This window comes from Oncorhynchus masou, chromosome 5 (assembly GCF_036934945.1).
Source record: "Oncorhynchus masou masou isolate Uvic2021 chromosome 5, UVic_Omas_1.1, whole genome shotgun sequence".
Classification (NCBI taxonomy): Eukaryota; Metazoa; Chordata; class Actinopteri; order Salmoniformes; family Salmonidae; genus Oncorhynchus; species Oncorhynchus masou.
The window spans coordinates 75,803,401-75,818,074 of record NC_088216.1 but is presented as its reverse complement, the minus strand read 5'-3'; the positions used below and the strand labels follow the sequence as shown (position 1 = coordinate 75,818,074).

At 47.0% G+C, this 14,674-nt stretch overlaps 1 protein-coding gene across 3 annotated transcripts in view; it reads right to left on the bottom strand.

Annotated features, from left to right (window-relative positions):
• Positions 1 to 2,873, bottom strand: part of LOC135540259 (kazrin-like) — a 157,990-nt gene extending 155,117 nt beyond the window's left edge. For all 3 annotated transcript variants that reach the window (XM_064966802.1, XM_064966805.1, XM_064966803.1), the window contains exon 1: positions 2,296 to 2,873. In XM_064966802.1, the coding sequence (XP_064822874.1) occupies positions 2,296 to 2,503 (208 nt within the window). In that variant the 5' untranslated portion in view covers positions 2,504 to 2,873. The remainder of the gene's footprint in view (positions 1 to 2,295) is intronic.
• Positions 2,874 to 14,674: the final 11,801 nt, after the last annotated feature.

Sequence of the window (14,674 nt, the reverse complement as noted above, 5' to 3'; positions counted from 1 at the left end):
GATTGAGGGATACTACAGTGTGTAGTATTGAATTCTACAGTATACTAAAGTTTACTACAGAATACTATAGTAAGTACTGTAGTATTCTGTATTAAACTTTAGTATTTTCTTTTATGTGGGAAGATACAGAACACAAACAGTCTGAGGCTACGAGGCCTTCCTCTCTGATCTCACCTCACAGACACACAGCCAACACCAACTGACACCACTACTTACAAACTGACATTGACATAGTTGAAATTCACAATTGTCATCTCTCAGTGACACTATAAATAAATTAAGCTGAAAGTGCAGTATTCAGAGATCGCTCCACCATTTCCAACTTGGAAAAATTTGAATGGTAAATTTGACAAAATTCTAATTTCAGATAATTTGACAAAACAAGCCATGTATAGTGTGGAATCATTGTTCCATCTAAAGCACTGTGAAATATATGTTCATTAAACAAATATATTCTATTTTCAACTGTTTCAAGTTGGTGTACAAAACCGAAAGTAAAATATGCATAAACTAAACATAAGAACGGTATAGAAATAGCGCACATAAGATATCCCGCTTCCTTTAAAAAAATTTTTAACAAGGCAAGTCAGTTAAGAACAAATTGTTATTTACAATGACGGCCTACCCCGGAAAAACCCAGACAATGCTGGGCCAATTGTGGCAGATTCCCTATGGGACTCCCCATCACGGCCAGTTGTGATACAGCCTGGATTCGAAACAGGGTGCCTCTAGCACTGAGATGCAGTACCTTAGACCGCTGCGCCACTCGGGAGGCCCTTGCTTGAAAGATCTATAACTAACATTTCTATGTGAATTTGGTCGGGTCGCCCAAAAAGTGACATATTGCAGCTTTAATATCAGACTCACATCATCCTACTATCATAAATCCCATCACACCCATCTCAGCAAACATACAATCTCTGAAACTCTACGCCACTTACTCTGTAGACTACACTACATCTATGATCAAAGAGACACTGCCTACTGCCTAGTGCCTACAGCCTAGTGTCTACTGCCTAGTGTCTACTGCCTAGTGTCTATTGCCTAGGGCCTACAGCCTAGTGTCTACTGCCAAGTGTCTTCTGCCTAGTGCCTACAGCCTAGTGTCTACTGCTTAGTGCCTACAGCCTGCTGCCTAGTGCCTACAGATTAGCGTCTACTGCCTAGGGCCTACAGCCTGCTGCCTAGTGCCTACAGCTTAGTGTCTACTGCCTAGTGTCTACTGCCTAGTACCTACAGCCTAATGTCTACAGCCTAGTGTCTACTGCCTAGTGCCTACAGCCTGTTGCCTAGTGCCTACAGCTTAGTGCCTACTGTCTACTGCCTAGTGTCTACTGCCTAGTGCCTACAGCTTAGTGCCTAGAGCCCACTGCCTAGGGCCTACAGCCTTGTGTCTACTGCCTAGTGTCTATTGCTTAGTGCCTAGTGCCTAGTACCTGCTGCCTACAGCCTACTGCCTAGTGTCTACTGCCTAGTGTCTACTGCCTAGTGTCTACTGCCTAGTGTCTACTGCCTAGTGCCTACAACCTAGTGTCTACTGCTTAGTGCCTACTGCCTTGTGCCTACTGCCTAGTGTCTACTGCCTTGTGCCGAGGACCTGCTGCCTACCGCCTAGTGCCTACTGCCTAGTGCCTACTGCCTAGTGCCTACTGCCTAGTGTCTACTGCCTTGTGCCGAGGACCTGCTGCCTACAGCCTAGTGCCTACTGCCGACTGCCTAGTGCCTACTGCCTAGTGTCTACTACCTAGTGCCTACTGCCTAGTGCCTACTGCCTAGTGTCTACTGCCTTATGCCGAGGACCTACGGCCTACAGCCTAGTGCCTAATGCCTACTGCCTGCCATGATGTGAATGAAGATGACAATGACTATATCATCCTGATCAACCACGTGCTTCCACATTTCCACCCTTTAAGACAATGTGATGTGATGCCAAACTCATGCTGGAGCAGCTGGCAGCAACTCTCCTCTCTCCGGGCTAACACAGACAGAGAGAGAGCCAGGACGGAGCCAGAGCCAGGGGGAGCAAAGAAACACACAGTCTCCACCGCTGCCTAGGAAAGCAGACCAGGACCAGCCCCTGCTTGTCCTCGTTCCCTTCTCCTACTCCCCTATCCGGGTGCTGTGAGTTATCCAACGGAGGAATAAGTTAGCAAAAGAACGGTGAAATGAGATTAGTCATCCCATTGTCCAGTTACGCATTCCTCAAATACTTCCCCTACACACACACACACACACACACACACACACACACACACACACACACACACACACACACACACACTGTGTGTAACTCACCCCGGTAGCGGAGGCTGTCATGGTCGTGGTGGTTGTGCTGGTGGTGCTGATGGTTGTTCACCAGGGGCGAGGGGGGGCTGCTGGCCCCCAGCTCTGCCAGTCTACGGCTGGTGGCCGACAGCTCTGAGCGCAGGTTGGTTACCTCCTGACTGGCAGACTGGATGGCCCCATCGATCCTCTGAGCCAGCTGCTTGTTGTCTTCCATCATTTTAAGGATTTTCCCCTGAGGACCAAACCCACACAGAGCAGCATGGTGTCAAGTGGAGCATTAGGGGATGAAGAGACTGATACCCTCTCCCTCTCTCTTCTTCTTCTCCTCCTCTGCCTCTTCTTCTCTCACAGTTTACTTCACACATACAAATGCCAGCAGCCAGTTCCTCTTATCTCCCCTCCGTTCAGCCAGAACAGAGATGGCGTGTCTACTTGTTACTGCAGACAGTCAGTATCCTCCTGTCCCTGATTTGTGTGTTTTGCCAAATACAGAAAGTGAGTGAGAGAAAGAGATGAAACACAGCAGACGGAGAAGGAAAGTGAGTATTCCTGCCGAGGAGAATGTGCTGTGAGCAGCTGCTCTACGAGAGGACCCAGCGCATACAGAGATGACATGCACCCTTTTAAATGGAACGTACCATGTGCTGCAGCACCAGGGGAGAGGGGGTTTGGGGACGTGATAGAGGTAGTTAGATGTATCCCACATCCTACAGACAGACTGACTCTCCTATGTGAAGATTGTTTTCCCATTTTTCTTGGCTTGGATGTAGTGTTGGTCCCTGTAACAAAACTCTCTCTCCCTCATATATATATATATATAAGGACATTTCAAATTTCATATTATGGCTATGTACAGTGTTGTAATGATGTGCAAATAGTTCAAGTATGAAAGGGAAAATAAATAGATAGATAAATATAGTTAATTTGCAATGGTGTTTGTGCTTCCCTGGTTGCCCTTTTCTTGTGGCAACAGGTCACAAATCTTGCTGCTGTGATGGCACACTGCGGTATTTCACCCAATAGATATGGGAGTTTATCAGAATTGGATTTGTTTGTGTAATCTGAGGGAAATATGTGTCTCTAATATGGTAATACATTTGCTTTCTCTCTCACGCAGACACACGTACACACACACGTACACGCACACACACACGCGCACACACACACACACACACACACACACACACACACACACACACACACACACACACTCTTTATATCAATCCCACCCCTCTCTTTCTATTCATTATATATTCATCCTTTGTCCCTGGAAAGCTCGCCCCCACATCGGAAGAAATGAAAGGGGGCTGGCTCAAGCCTGGCCAAGAGGAAAACATGTCAACCCCGAAAACAAACTTAGCATAGGACTAACAGACAGTTAGAGGCACAGCCCATAAATGAGGAGAGGCTGGGAGAATTACAATTGAGTCTCAGTAAGAGAACATTGTGGGCTTTATGTCTATGATCAAAAACTGCTCCAAAGGATTACAAGTTCGAGATTTATCTCTAACCCCAACAAACAAACACTACCAGATCAATTCCTATTTGGAGGGACAGGCAGTTTTATGAAACACAGAGATTTGGATGTGTATGCCTTTAGATAGCGAGATAAATCGTTAACACTTCTCAATACAGCTACAGTTCAGCCCACCTCTAACACCCTGATCAAATCATACATCTGGATTGAATCTATTAGCAGTGTTAAACAGGTATTTTTCCCAGTGGCAAAACACATTCTCTGTCTGTGAACAAAGTCAGGGAGATAAACGCAACAGCTTGTCACTCTGTGCCACTGTCTAGGTTTGGTGATAACAGTCAGTGTGCTCATTGGTATTCACACAATGCAGAGGCAGACAAAGGCATGGCCAGGGCGAGACCAGGGAGTCTGTATCACAGACAGCTCTGATTGGTATAATGATAACATCTGAGTTCAAATGTACTGTATTATTTGCATAGAGCTTCTTATTTGTTGATTCTAGTACTTTCAAGTGGGAAACTCTGAGCTCATGTTTCTAGTTTCCTAGTTCCGACTAGTACGTGAACGCCACATAAGATCCCAGTTTCACTGTGAAGTTACTGCAGTTCCACCACATCCTAGTTTGGTGCAGCTGCTGGTGCTTCTATACATCTTTACTCTGTGCCTCAGGTACAGTGCCTGTGCCTCAGGTAGCCTACCAGTTAGTCTGGCCTCAGGTACAGTGCCTGTGCCTCAGGTAGCCTACCAGTTAGTCTGGCCTCAGGTACAGTGTCTGTCAGGTACAGTGCTGTGCCTCAGGTAGCCTACCAGTTAGTCTGGCCTCAGGTAGCCTACCAGTTAGTCTGGCCTCAGGTACAGTGCCTGTGCCTCAGGTAGCCTACCAGTTAGTCTGGCCTCAGGTACAGTGCCTGTGCCTCAGGTAGCCTACCAGTTAGTCTGGCCTCAGGTACAGTGTCTGTGCCTCAGGTAGCCTACCAGTTAGTCTGGCCTCAGGTACAGTGCCTGTGCCTCAGGTAGCCTACCAGTTAGTCTGGCCTCAGGTAGCCTACCAGTTAGTCTGGCCTCAGGTACAGTGCCTGTGCCTCAGGTAGCCTACCAGTTAGTCTGGCCTCAGGTACAGTGCCTGTGCCTCCAGGTAGTGCCTGTGCCTCAGGTAGCCTACCAGTTAGTCTGGCCTCAGGTACAGTGCCTGTGCCTCAGGTAGCCTACCAGTTAGTCTGGCCTCAGGTAGTGTCCTACCAGGTAGCCTACCAGTTAGTCTGGCCTCAGGTACAGTGCCTAGGTAGCCTACCAGTCTGGCCTCAGGTACAGTGCCTGTGCCTCAGGTAGCCTACCAGTTAGTCTGGCCTCAGGTACAGTGCCTGTGCCTCAGGTAGCCTACCAGTTAGTCTGGCCTCAGGTACAGTGTCTGTGCTTCAGGTAGCCTACCACCAGATTAGTCCCTTAGTCTGGCCTCAGGTAGCCTACCAGTTACTCTGTGCCTCAGGTACAGTGCCTGTGCCTCAGGTAGCCTACCAGTTAGTCTGGCCTCAGGTACAGTGCCTGTGCCTCAGGTAGCCTACCAGTTAGTCTGGCCTCAGGTACAGTGCCTGTGCCTCAGGTAGCCTACCAGTTAGTCTGGCCTCAGGTAGCCTACCAGTTAGTCTGGCCTCAGGTACAGTGCCTGTGCCTCAGGTAGCCTACCAGTTAGTCTGGCCTCAGGTACAGTGCCTGTGCCTCAGGTAGCCTACCAGTTAGTCTGGCCTCAGGTACAGTGCCTGTGCCTCAGGTAGCCTACCAGTAAGTCTGGCCTCAGGGCGGGAGACAAGTACTATATGAAATCACTGTGCTGTGGTAGTCTACCCTAAACCCTCTACACAGTGAGAGAGAGAGCGAGAGAGAGAGAGAGAAAAAGAGAGAGAGAGAAAAAGAAAGAGAGAGAAAAAAGAGAGAGAAAGAGAGAGAGAAAAAAGAGAGAGAGAGAGAGAGAAAAAGAGAGAGAGAAAAGAGAGAGAAAAAAGGAGAGAGAGAGAGAAAAAAGGAGAGAGAGAGAGAAAAAAAAGGATGATAGAGACAGAGGTGGAGCGGTGAGTATAAAAGATGGTGGCAGAAGGTCAGAGAGGACCAGTGTAGTCTATTACCACAGGCTAGCTGTAAGGAAGACTGTAGAATGATGGACGTCTCAAAACCACCAGCAGGACAATGCCACGAACACTTAGGAAAAGTTTTCGCTATAGTTCCGTCACTAGCACATGAGTTGATTTTTGTCATGCCCTGACATACAGTATATGACATACAGTCAGTGGAGTTCAGTGCTATTTAAGATGAGGGAGGATACATTTTTTTTCATGACCATGGCCTTATTTCTATTACAGCTAGAAATAATTACAGCTAGAAATGACTGACATCCATATTTCATTCACCCAGTTCAATGTAACAGCGATAGGTTTAGGCTACTACATGATAATTCCCTATCATTAGTCCAACATTTGCAAACAAGAGTTTCTATTGGACAAATTCAGGTATGTTTATCTCAGTTTTGTTCTGTTTGCTTCAGTTTAAGAAACATTTTTCAACAGAATCGAAGGAATGAGTACACCCCAGATCACGCGTAAACACAGTTCACTTTCATAACAGCCACATTGTATACCTTCTCCCATGTGCTCTCCTCCTCTCACCTCTTCGCTTGTGGACTTCAATGAACAACACATCAGCTGTATGTGACCAGGTGAGAGAACCTTTCCAAGCCAAACTGCTACACACAGCCTACATCGTTGTCACCATATTAGCTGAAGTAACTTCATAGTCAGCAAAGCTAATATAACTAATGCATTAGTAAACCCACTACAATCATGCAGTAACAGAAGTGTACAGTCAGAAAGCAGTTACACCGGCGGGCCCGGTGGCAATAAATTGATAAAACCAAAAGCTTACCTTGACTTGTGTTGTGTTGGAAAGTTATAGCCAGCTAGGTAAATTAGCATCCCTCTGTTTGAGCAGGGTGTTTCAGAAGGCTAAACTAGGTAGCTGCATTTGCTAACTAATTAAGTGAAACAAAGTGGGGGAAAAATCTCTCTCTCTATTTTTCTCTTGCTTCTCCTTCATTTTGGAATAAATTAATTTGTTAAAAACTGGTCAACTACTGTCCTTCTCTCTCTTTGAGTCAACTACTCACCCCATTTTATGCAGTGCAGTGCTAGCTAGCTGTAGCTTAAGCTTTCAGTACTAGATTTATTCTATGATCCTTTAATTGGGTGGACACCATGTCAGTTCATGCTGTAAGTCTATGGAAGGGGGTGAGAACCATGAATCTCTTGGTTTTGTATTGAAGTCATTGTACCCAGAGGAAAACGTAAGCAAGCTTTCCTCTGGCCTTAGTACACCATAGTGCTACACTACTGAGTGCTGTTAAGGCTACTGTAGAACGTACTTGCAAAATAGTGTGTTTTAATCAAAATTATGGATTCTATTTAGTATAGTTTTATCTAAAAAGGAAAAATGTTTTATGTTTTACTATCCTCCCCTTCCTCTGTGGAGCCTCCATTGCATACAGTATATAATGTAGGTATAGTACAGTTCTTATGGCATGGTTATATCTAACTCATACGGTACACAGATTAACATCACAATTCAACATAACCAGATTACAATCTCTGTTCAATCTCTGTTCACAGACAGCCACTGAATCAGTGTGACCATCAGCATCAGAACAGTGACAACATGGAGAACAGAGTCTGTAGTCAGCCACCAATTGTGCAAGCTCTCCCACTTAAAAAGATGAAAGAGGCCTGTCATTTTCATCATAGGTACACTTCAACTATGACAGACAAAATGAGAAAAATCCAGAAAATCACATTGTAGGATTTTTAATGAATTTATTTGCAAATTATGGTGGAAAATAAGTATTCCAGAGGTCAAGGGTCAGTTTGTGTCAAAGATAGACATCAATAACAGAGGAGGTACTTTGAGGATGTATAAGCATAGTCTGTCACAAAGTCCTCCTCTGTCTCTAATGTAAAAGAATGTCAGACATGCATTATGGTACTATGAGTGAACCCAACAGATAGACTCCCCTCTAACCAGGGATAGTTCTCCCCCTCTCCTCTCTGTCTAGGACAGACTCCCCAAAAACCCTCTAACCAGGGATAGTTCTCCCCCTCTCCTCTCTGTCTAGGACAGACTCCCCAAAAACCCTCTAACCAGGGATAGTTCTCCCCCTCTCCTCTCTGTCTAGGACAGACTCCCCAAAAACCCTCTAACCAGTGATAGTTCTCCCCCTCTCCTCTCTGTCTAGGACAGACTCCCCAAAAACCCTCTAACCAGTGATAGTTCTCCCCCTCTCCTCTCTGTCTAGGACAGACTCCCCAAAAACCCTCTAACCAGGGATAGTTCTCCCCCTCTCCTCTCTGTCTAGGACAGACTCCCCAAAAACCCTCTAACCAGGGATAGTTCTCCCCCTCTCCTCTATGTCTAGGACAGACTCCCCAAAAACCCTCTAACCAGTGATAGCTCTTCTCTCTCTCTCTCTCTCTCCCTCCCTCCCTCCCCATCACTCTCCACTCTCCTCTCTCTCACTCTGTACTCTCTCTGCTTACTGACTGTCCTTACTGCACCAATGTTGTTGGTTGTTTGTTCACTAGTTTGATACTATTAATGGGAAGTGTATTTAAGTGTACCAGAGGTGTGCAGTAAAAAAGAGCTATTGATAAACAGTCACCATGAATGTCTGCCTGGGATAATTGAATATTGACTTATCCTCAGCACACTAGAATGCTTTCCATGTTTCCCAATAGTAGAAGGATGTTATAGCATGGTTAACTATTTATACAGCTCTTATCAAGAACCTGGGAGGAAAAATATCCAGTCCCACCAAACACACATGCTATTTTTTTTACACCCTTTTGCTCCCCAATTTCATGATATCCAATTACGAACTTGTCTCATTGCTGCAACTCCCCAACAGGCTTGGGAGGGTGCTTCCTAACACCCACCCACTTAACCAATGCGTTGGAGGAAACACCATTCAACTGACGATCGAAGCAAACAAGGAGTCTCTAGAGCGGGATGAGCCAAGTAAAGCCCCCCGGCCAAACCCTCCCCAAACCCTCCCTAACCTGGACGACGATGGGCCAATTGTGCGCCGCCCTATGGGACTCATGGTCATAGTCGGTTGATCAAACCCGGGGCTGCTGTGCCACCTCAAGCACTGTGATTCAGTGCCACTTCGGAGGCTCAAACACACATCCTAATGTCCATCACACACTATGAGAAAGAGAAAGGTGTGTGTGTGTGTGTGTGTGTGTGTGTGTGTGTGTGTGTGTGTGTGTGTGTGTGTGTGTGTGTGTGTGTGTGTGTGTGTGTGTGTGTGTGTGTGTGTGTGTGTGTGTGTGTGTGTATGTGTGTGTACGCATGTGTGTGAAACAGAGAAAGAGAGAGAAGGAAAGTTGGTGTGAAGGAGGGAAACGTGTCAGTAATTGCTAGAAAGAGAATTATCAATGGATGAGTCTGTTGGATAGAGTATGATGGGGCTCTGTAAGTCTGTTAGATAGAGGATGATGGGTCTCTGTAAGTCTGTTAGATAGAGGATGATGGGTCTCTGTAAGTCTGTTAGATAGAGGATGATGGGTCTCTGTAAGTCTGTTAGATAGAGGATGATGGGTCTCTGTAAGTCTGTTAGATAGAGGATGATGGGTCTCTGTTATTATGTTAGATAGAGGATGATGGGTCTCTGTACATCTGTTAGATAGAGGATGATGGGTCTCTGTAAGTCTGTTAGATAGAGGATGATGGGTCTCTGTAAGTCTGTTAGATAGAGGATGATGGGTCTCTGTAAGTCTGTTAGATAGAGGATGATGGGTCTCTGTAAGTCTGTTAGATAGAGGATGATGAGTCTCTGTTATTATGTTAGATAGAGGATGATGGGTCTCTGTAAGTCTGTTAGATAGAGGATGATGGGTCTCTGTAAGTCTGTTAGATAGAGGATGATGGGTCTCTGTAAGTCTGTTAGATAGAGGATGATGGGTCTCTGTTATTATGTTAGATAGAGGATGATGGGTCTCTGTAAGTCTGTTAGATAGAGGATGATGGGTCTCTGTAAGTCTGTTAGATAGAGGATGATGGGTCTCTGTAAGTCTGTTAGATAGAGGATGATGGGTCTCTGTTATTATGTTAGATAGAGGATGATGGGTCTCTGTTATTATGTTAGATAGAGGATGATGGGTCTCTGTTATTATGTTAGATAGAGGATGATGGGTCTCTGTTAGTATGTTAGATAGAGGATGATGGGTCTCTGTAAGTCTGTTAGATAGAGGATGATGGGTCTCTGTGAGTCCCTTGTAGAATGGTGGGCCTCTGTAAGTCTGCAAGAACGAATAATTTGGGTCTCTGTAAGTCTGCAAGAAATAATATTTTGGGTCTCTGTAAGTCTTTTATAGTATGATGGGCCTCTAAGTCTTTTATAGTATGTGGTCCTCTAAGTCTTTTATAGTATGTGGTCCCTTAAGTATTTTATAGTATGATGGGCCTCTGTAAGTCTTTTGTAGTATTATGGGTCTCTGTGGGTCTGTTAAATAGTGTATGATGGGCCTCTGTAAGTCTGCAAGAAATAATATTTTGGGTCTCTGTAAGTCTTTTATAGTATGATGGGCCTCTAAGTCTTTTATAGTATGATGGGCCTCTAAGTCTGCTAGATAGAATATTTTGGGTCTCTGTGAGTCTGTTAGTGTTATGAGTCTCTGTGAGTCTGTTATAGTGTGATGGGTCTCTGTAAGAAGAAGAACAAGAAAGAGGAGGAGGAGGAGGAGCACTTGACTGTTAGAGCTGTGTGTTGGGTCAAGGACCCATCCCATTTCTCCTTATAGTGACTGCTGTCTCAAAGCAGCACACGGTTACAGCAGGGCATGCAGGCAGCTATTCCAGGGAGAGCCATGTCACATCCTGTCAGAGGTTGGAGGAACCCGCTGAATGAGAACAGACAGAATGGCCACCGTGGACATGAACAGGCAAGTCATGGAAAAATGAAGAGACTGGTTGGTTGTGAAGGATGAGGAGATGAGTGAACGAAGAGAGAGAAGCGCCCACATTGCAGACTGCAGTTGAAGAATGAGTATTATATTTGCCTTAACTCAGGACTTGTGTGCGCTGCCATGTGATGCAGTATCAGACTGAGGTGTGTCATTTACTTCTGTGTGGGGAAATGGGATTCAACTGCTGTGTGTAACTTCAGTAAATGAAAATGTCGAGAAAGGCCATCTCTTCTTTCCCACTCATAAGTAAAGCCCTGTCTGGCTCTCCCTGCACAATCCTCTCTCGAACTAAACAGCATCCACTTTGGGTCAACGCTCTGAATCAGAGTTTTCACACAGAAGGAGGATTTATGCTAATGTCACAGTTGGGGGGAAAAGGGACTTTTATGTATAGGTGTGAGTGACAGTGGGGGAGAGAGGCCTTTGCCCCCCCTATCCCCCTCCCGGCCCGAGCGGTGGAAGTGTGACACACTGGGACAGAGGGGCATTGATGGAGAACACAGTCGATGGCAGAGAGCGGAAACTGAGCTCTCATTCTTCATCTACCGTATGGCTGCCTCTCTTTCTTTCTCTGACCCTTCCACACAGTCAATGGAAAGCCGAGGAAACAGAATATCCAATAAGCAAGCCCTGTGTTCTGATCAAATGTAATAAATCACTCCTTTATTCAGTTTTCTGCTATCGCACCAGACTACATTCCAATCAACTTCTGGCAGCATATGTACATATCTTATTTGTGAAAGTCAGTGCTAATATCTTTTATCACGGCTAAACCCTATTACATATTCCACAGGAGTAGATACAACCTGGTTAACACTCCAAGCCAAACTCTATCAACAGGTTATTGATTCATCAAATGTTGCTTGAGTCCCTGCTGGCTCTGCGGCTTGAACTCTGACAGCGATAAAGCCCATCCCAGGAGCGGGCTGTATGTTGACTGAGATAAGGCTTGAAGGGAGGACCTGTTATCTGCTGTCAAACTTCCTATGCCTGTCTTTCTATCGCTCCAGTCCTCCCTCGCGGCTCCACTCTCTCTCCCGCCTCGCCCACATCCATCCTTCCTACATGTTTGATAGAGAAGCGGTAACACCCAATACATGACATGGTCTCTCCAGTCAAAGATAATGACAGACATGTTTTCAGAGTGTAGAGGGGTGGTGGGGGACCGGTGAAGGGGGCCCAGTGAATCTCTTCCTCCCTTTCCTTCCCCTTTCCCCCCTCTTTCCCTCTTCTGCCCCCTGCTGGGTGTATGGTTCTACTGTTCTCTCTCTCTCTCTGAGGAGGAGGAAGTAGAGGTTGTCCCTTTCCACTGATAAAGATAAAGGTTAGTATTGGGGGCAGGATAATCTGATTCTAGATCTGAGCTTAGGGCAGGGCAACTTCTACCTCAATAACTTTATCCCTGCATGTAGCTGTTCCACATCTAGCACGAACCCTGTTGACAGGCCAGGGTTGGTGGAGTGGGAGGGAGGGAGGGAGGGAGGGAGGGAGGGAGGGAGGGAGGGAGGGAGGGAGGGAGGGAGGGAGGGAGGGAGGGAGGGAGGGAGGGAGGGAGGGAGGGAGGGAGGGAGGGAGAGAGAGAGAGAGAGAGAGGGGGAGGGGAGAGAGAGAGAGCGGGAGGGGAGAGAGAGAGAGGGAGAGAGGGGGAGGGGGAGGGAGGGAGGGAGAGAGGGAGAGAAAGTGAGAGAGAGAGTGGGAGGGGGGAGAGAGAGAGAGAGCGAGTTGGAGGGACGGAGAGAGAGAGAGAGGGAGAGCGAGTTGGAGGGAGGGTGGGAGGGAGGGAGGGAGGGAGAGAGAGAGAGTGGGAGGGAGGGAGGGAGAGAGAAAGAGAGAGAGAGTGGGAGGGAGGGAGGGAGGGAGGAGAGAGAGAGAGAGAGAGAGAGAGAGAGAGAGGGAGGGAGGGAGGGAGGGGGAGAGAAAGCGAGAGAGAGGGAGGGGGAGAGAGAGAGAGAGAGAGGGAGGGGAGGGAGAGAGAGAGAGAGTGGGGGGAGGGAGGGAGAGCGAGTGGGAGGGAGGGAGAGCGAGTGGGAGGGAGGGAGGGAGGGAGGGAGGGAGGGAGGGAGGGAGGGAGGGGAGGGAGGGAGGGAGGGAGGGAGGGAGGGAGGGAGGAGAAAGAGAGAGTGGGAGGGAGGGAGGGAGATAGAAGGGAGAGAGAGAGAGGGGAGGGAGGGAGGGAGGGAGGGAGGGGGGGGAGGGAGGGAGAGAGGGAGAGAGAGGGGAGAGAGAGAGGGAGGGGAGAGAGAGGGAGGGAGAGAGAGAGAGAGAGAGAGAGAGGGAGAGGGAGGGAGGGAGGGAGCGAGTGGGAGGGAGAGGGAGGGAGTGAGGGAGGGAGGGAGAAAGCGAGAGAGAGAGAGAGAGAGAGAGAGAGAGAGAGAGAGAGAGAGAGAGAGAGAGAGAGAGAGAGAGAGAGAGAGAAGAGAGAGAGAGAGAGGGAGGGAGAGGGGGAGAGGGAGAGAGAGGGAGAGAGAGGGAGAGAGGGAGGGAGAGAGAGGGAGAGAGAGAGAGGAGAGAGAGAGAGGGAGGGAGAGGGAGGGAGAGGGAGGGAAAGAGAGTGGGAGGGAGAGAGAGTGGGAGGGAGGGAGGGAGAGAGAGTGGGAGGGAGGGAGGGAAAGAGAGGGAGGGAGGGAGGGAAAGAGAGCGAGCGAGAGAGAGAGAGAGAGCGAACGAGAGAGAGAGAGAGAGCGAACGAGAGAGAGAGAGAGAGAGCGCGAACGAGAGAGTGCGAGAGAGAGAGAGAGAGAGTAGGTGCAGAGAGCGAAAGACAGTTGTATGTCAAAATAGTTAAGGACATTTATTGTATTTAAACATTTATCTCTTGGAAGGAGCAAGAGTTATCAGAGGGACTTAATTGAAAGACATTCAAGCGTGCAGTGGGGAGTCTGTTAAAGGAACACTGATGGCCCAACAAGCAGAAATCCATTCAGCTCTCCAGGCTTAGCATGCACAACCCTTCACAACCCTGCACAGACAGCAGAACAGCGCAAAGCAGAACAGAACAGAGCAGAGAAAAGCAGAACAGAACAGTCAATCAACACAGCAATACAAAAATATCAGGAGACACTTCTACCTACAACCATTCCAAATGCACCAGCCACAACTCTACAGTAGAAGTGGTAACCTGACAGCAGGTCTGAGTCCTGTTTTAAATGTAATAGGAGGAATGCTTGGATGAGGTGTGGAGTGATGTTTAAACTATAGGATATGCATACTTTACGTTACTAAAACTGCAGGGAGCCAGTTACAGATATTATGCAACACGCCTTTTATTTAATGTCTCTGATTTATTCTAATTGTAAACGTGTGTGATTTAAATGTGGTTCATTAATAAAATGGCTTCTGTAGAGGCTGGGAGTTGAATTAATCTGCATTCAAAATGAGTTTGTCTGAATCCAAAAGTAATACGGTTTAGGGAGTTTTGAACGTGGTCGTAATTATTGCATGAGTAACACTAAGAGTAACACAGAGTAACAATTAGAAACGTGATAAGCAATAAAGGACATTGTGCTATGCTTCCCATTGTTTTGATATGTTGCATCTGATCTGGATAACCTCATTTACACATGAATGTTTTGGGACCGTATTTTAAATAATAGAGTTATAGAAGACCTGTGAATCTGTTTCTGTGTGCATGCATGTGTCTGAGTGTGTGTGTGCATGCATGTGTCTGAGTGTGTGTGTGCATGCATGTGTCTGAGTGTGTGTGTGCATGCATGTATCTGAGTGTGTGTGTGCATGCATGTATCTGAGTGTGTGTGTGCATGCATGTATCTGAGTGTGTGTGCGCATGCATGTGTCTGAGTGTGTGTGTGCATGCATGTATCTGAGTGTGTGTGTGCATGCATGTATCTGAGTGTGTGTGAGTGTGTGTGTGCATGCATGTATCATGTATCTGAGTGTGTGTGCGCAT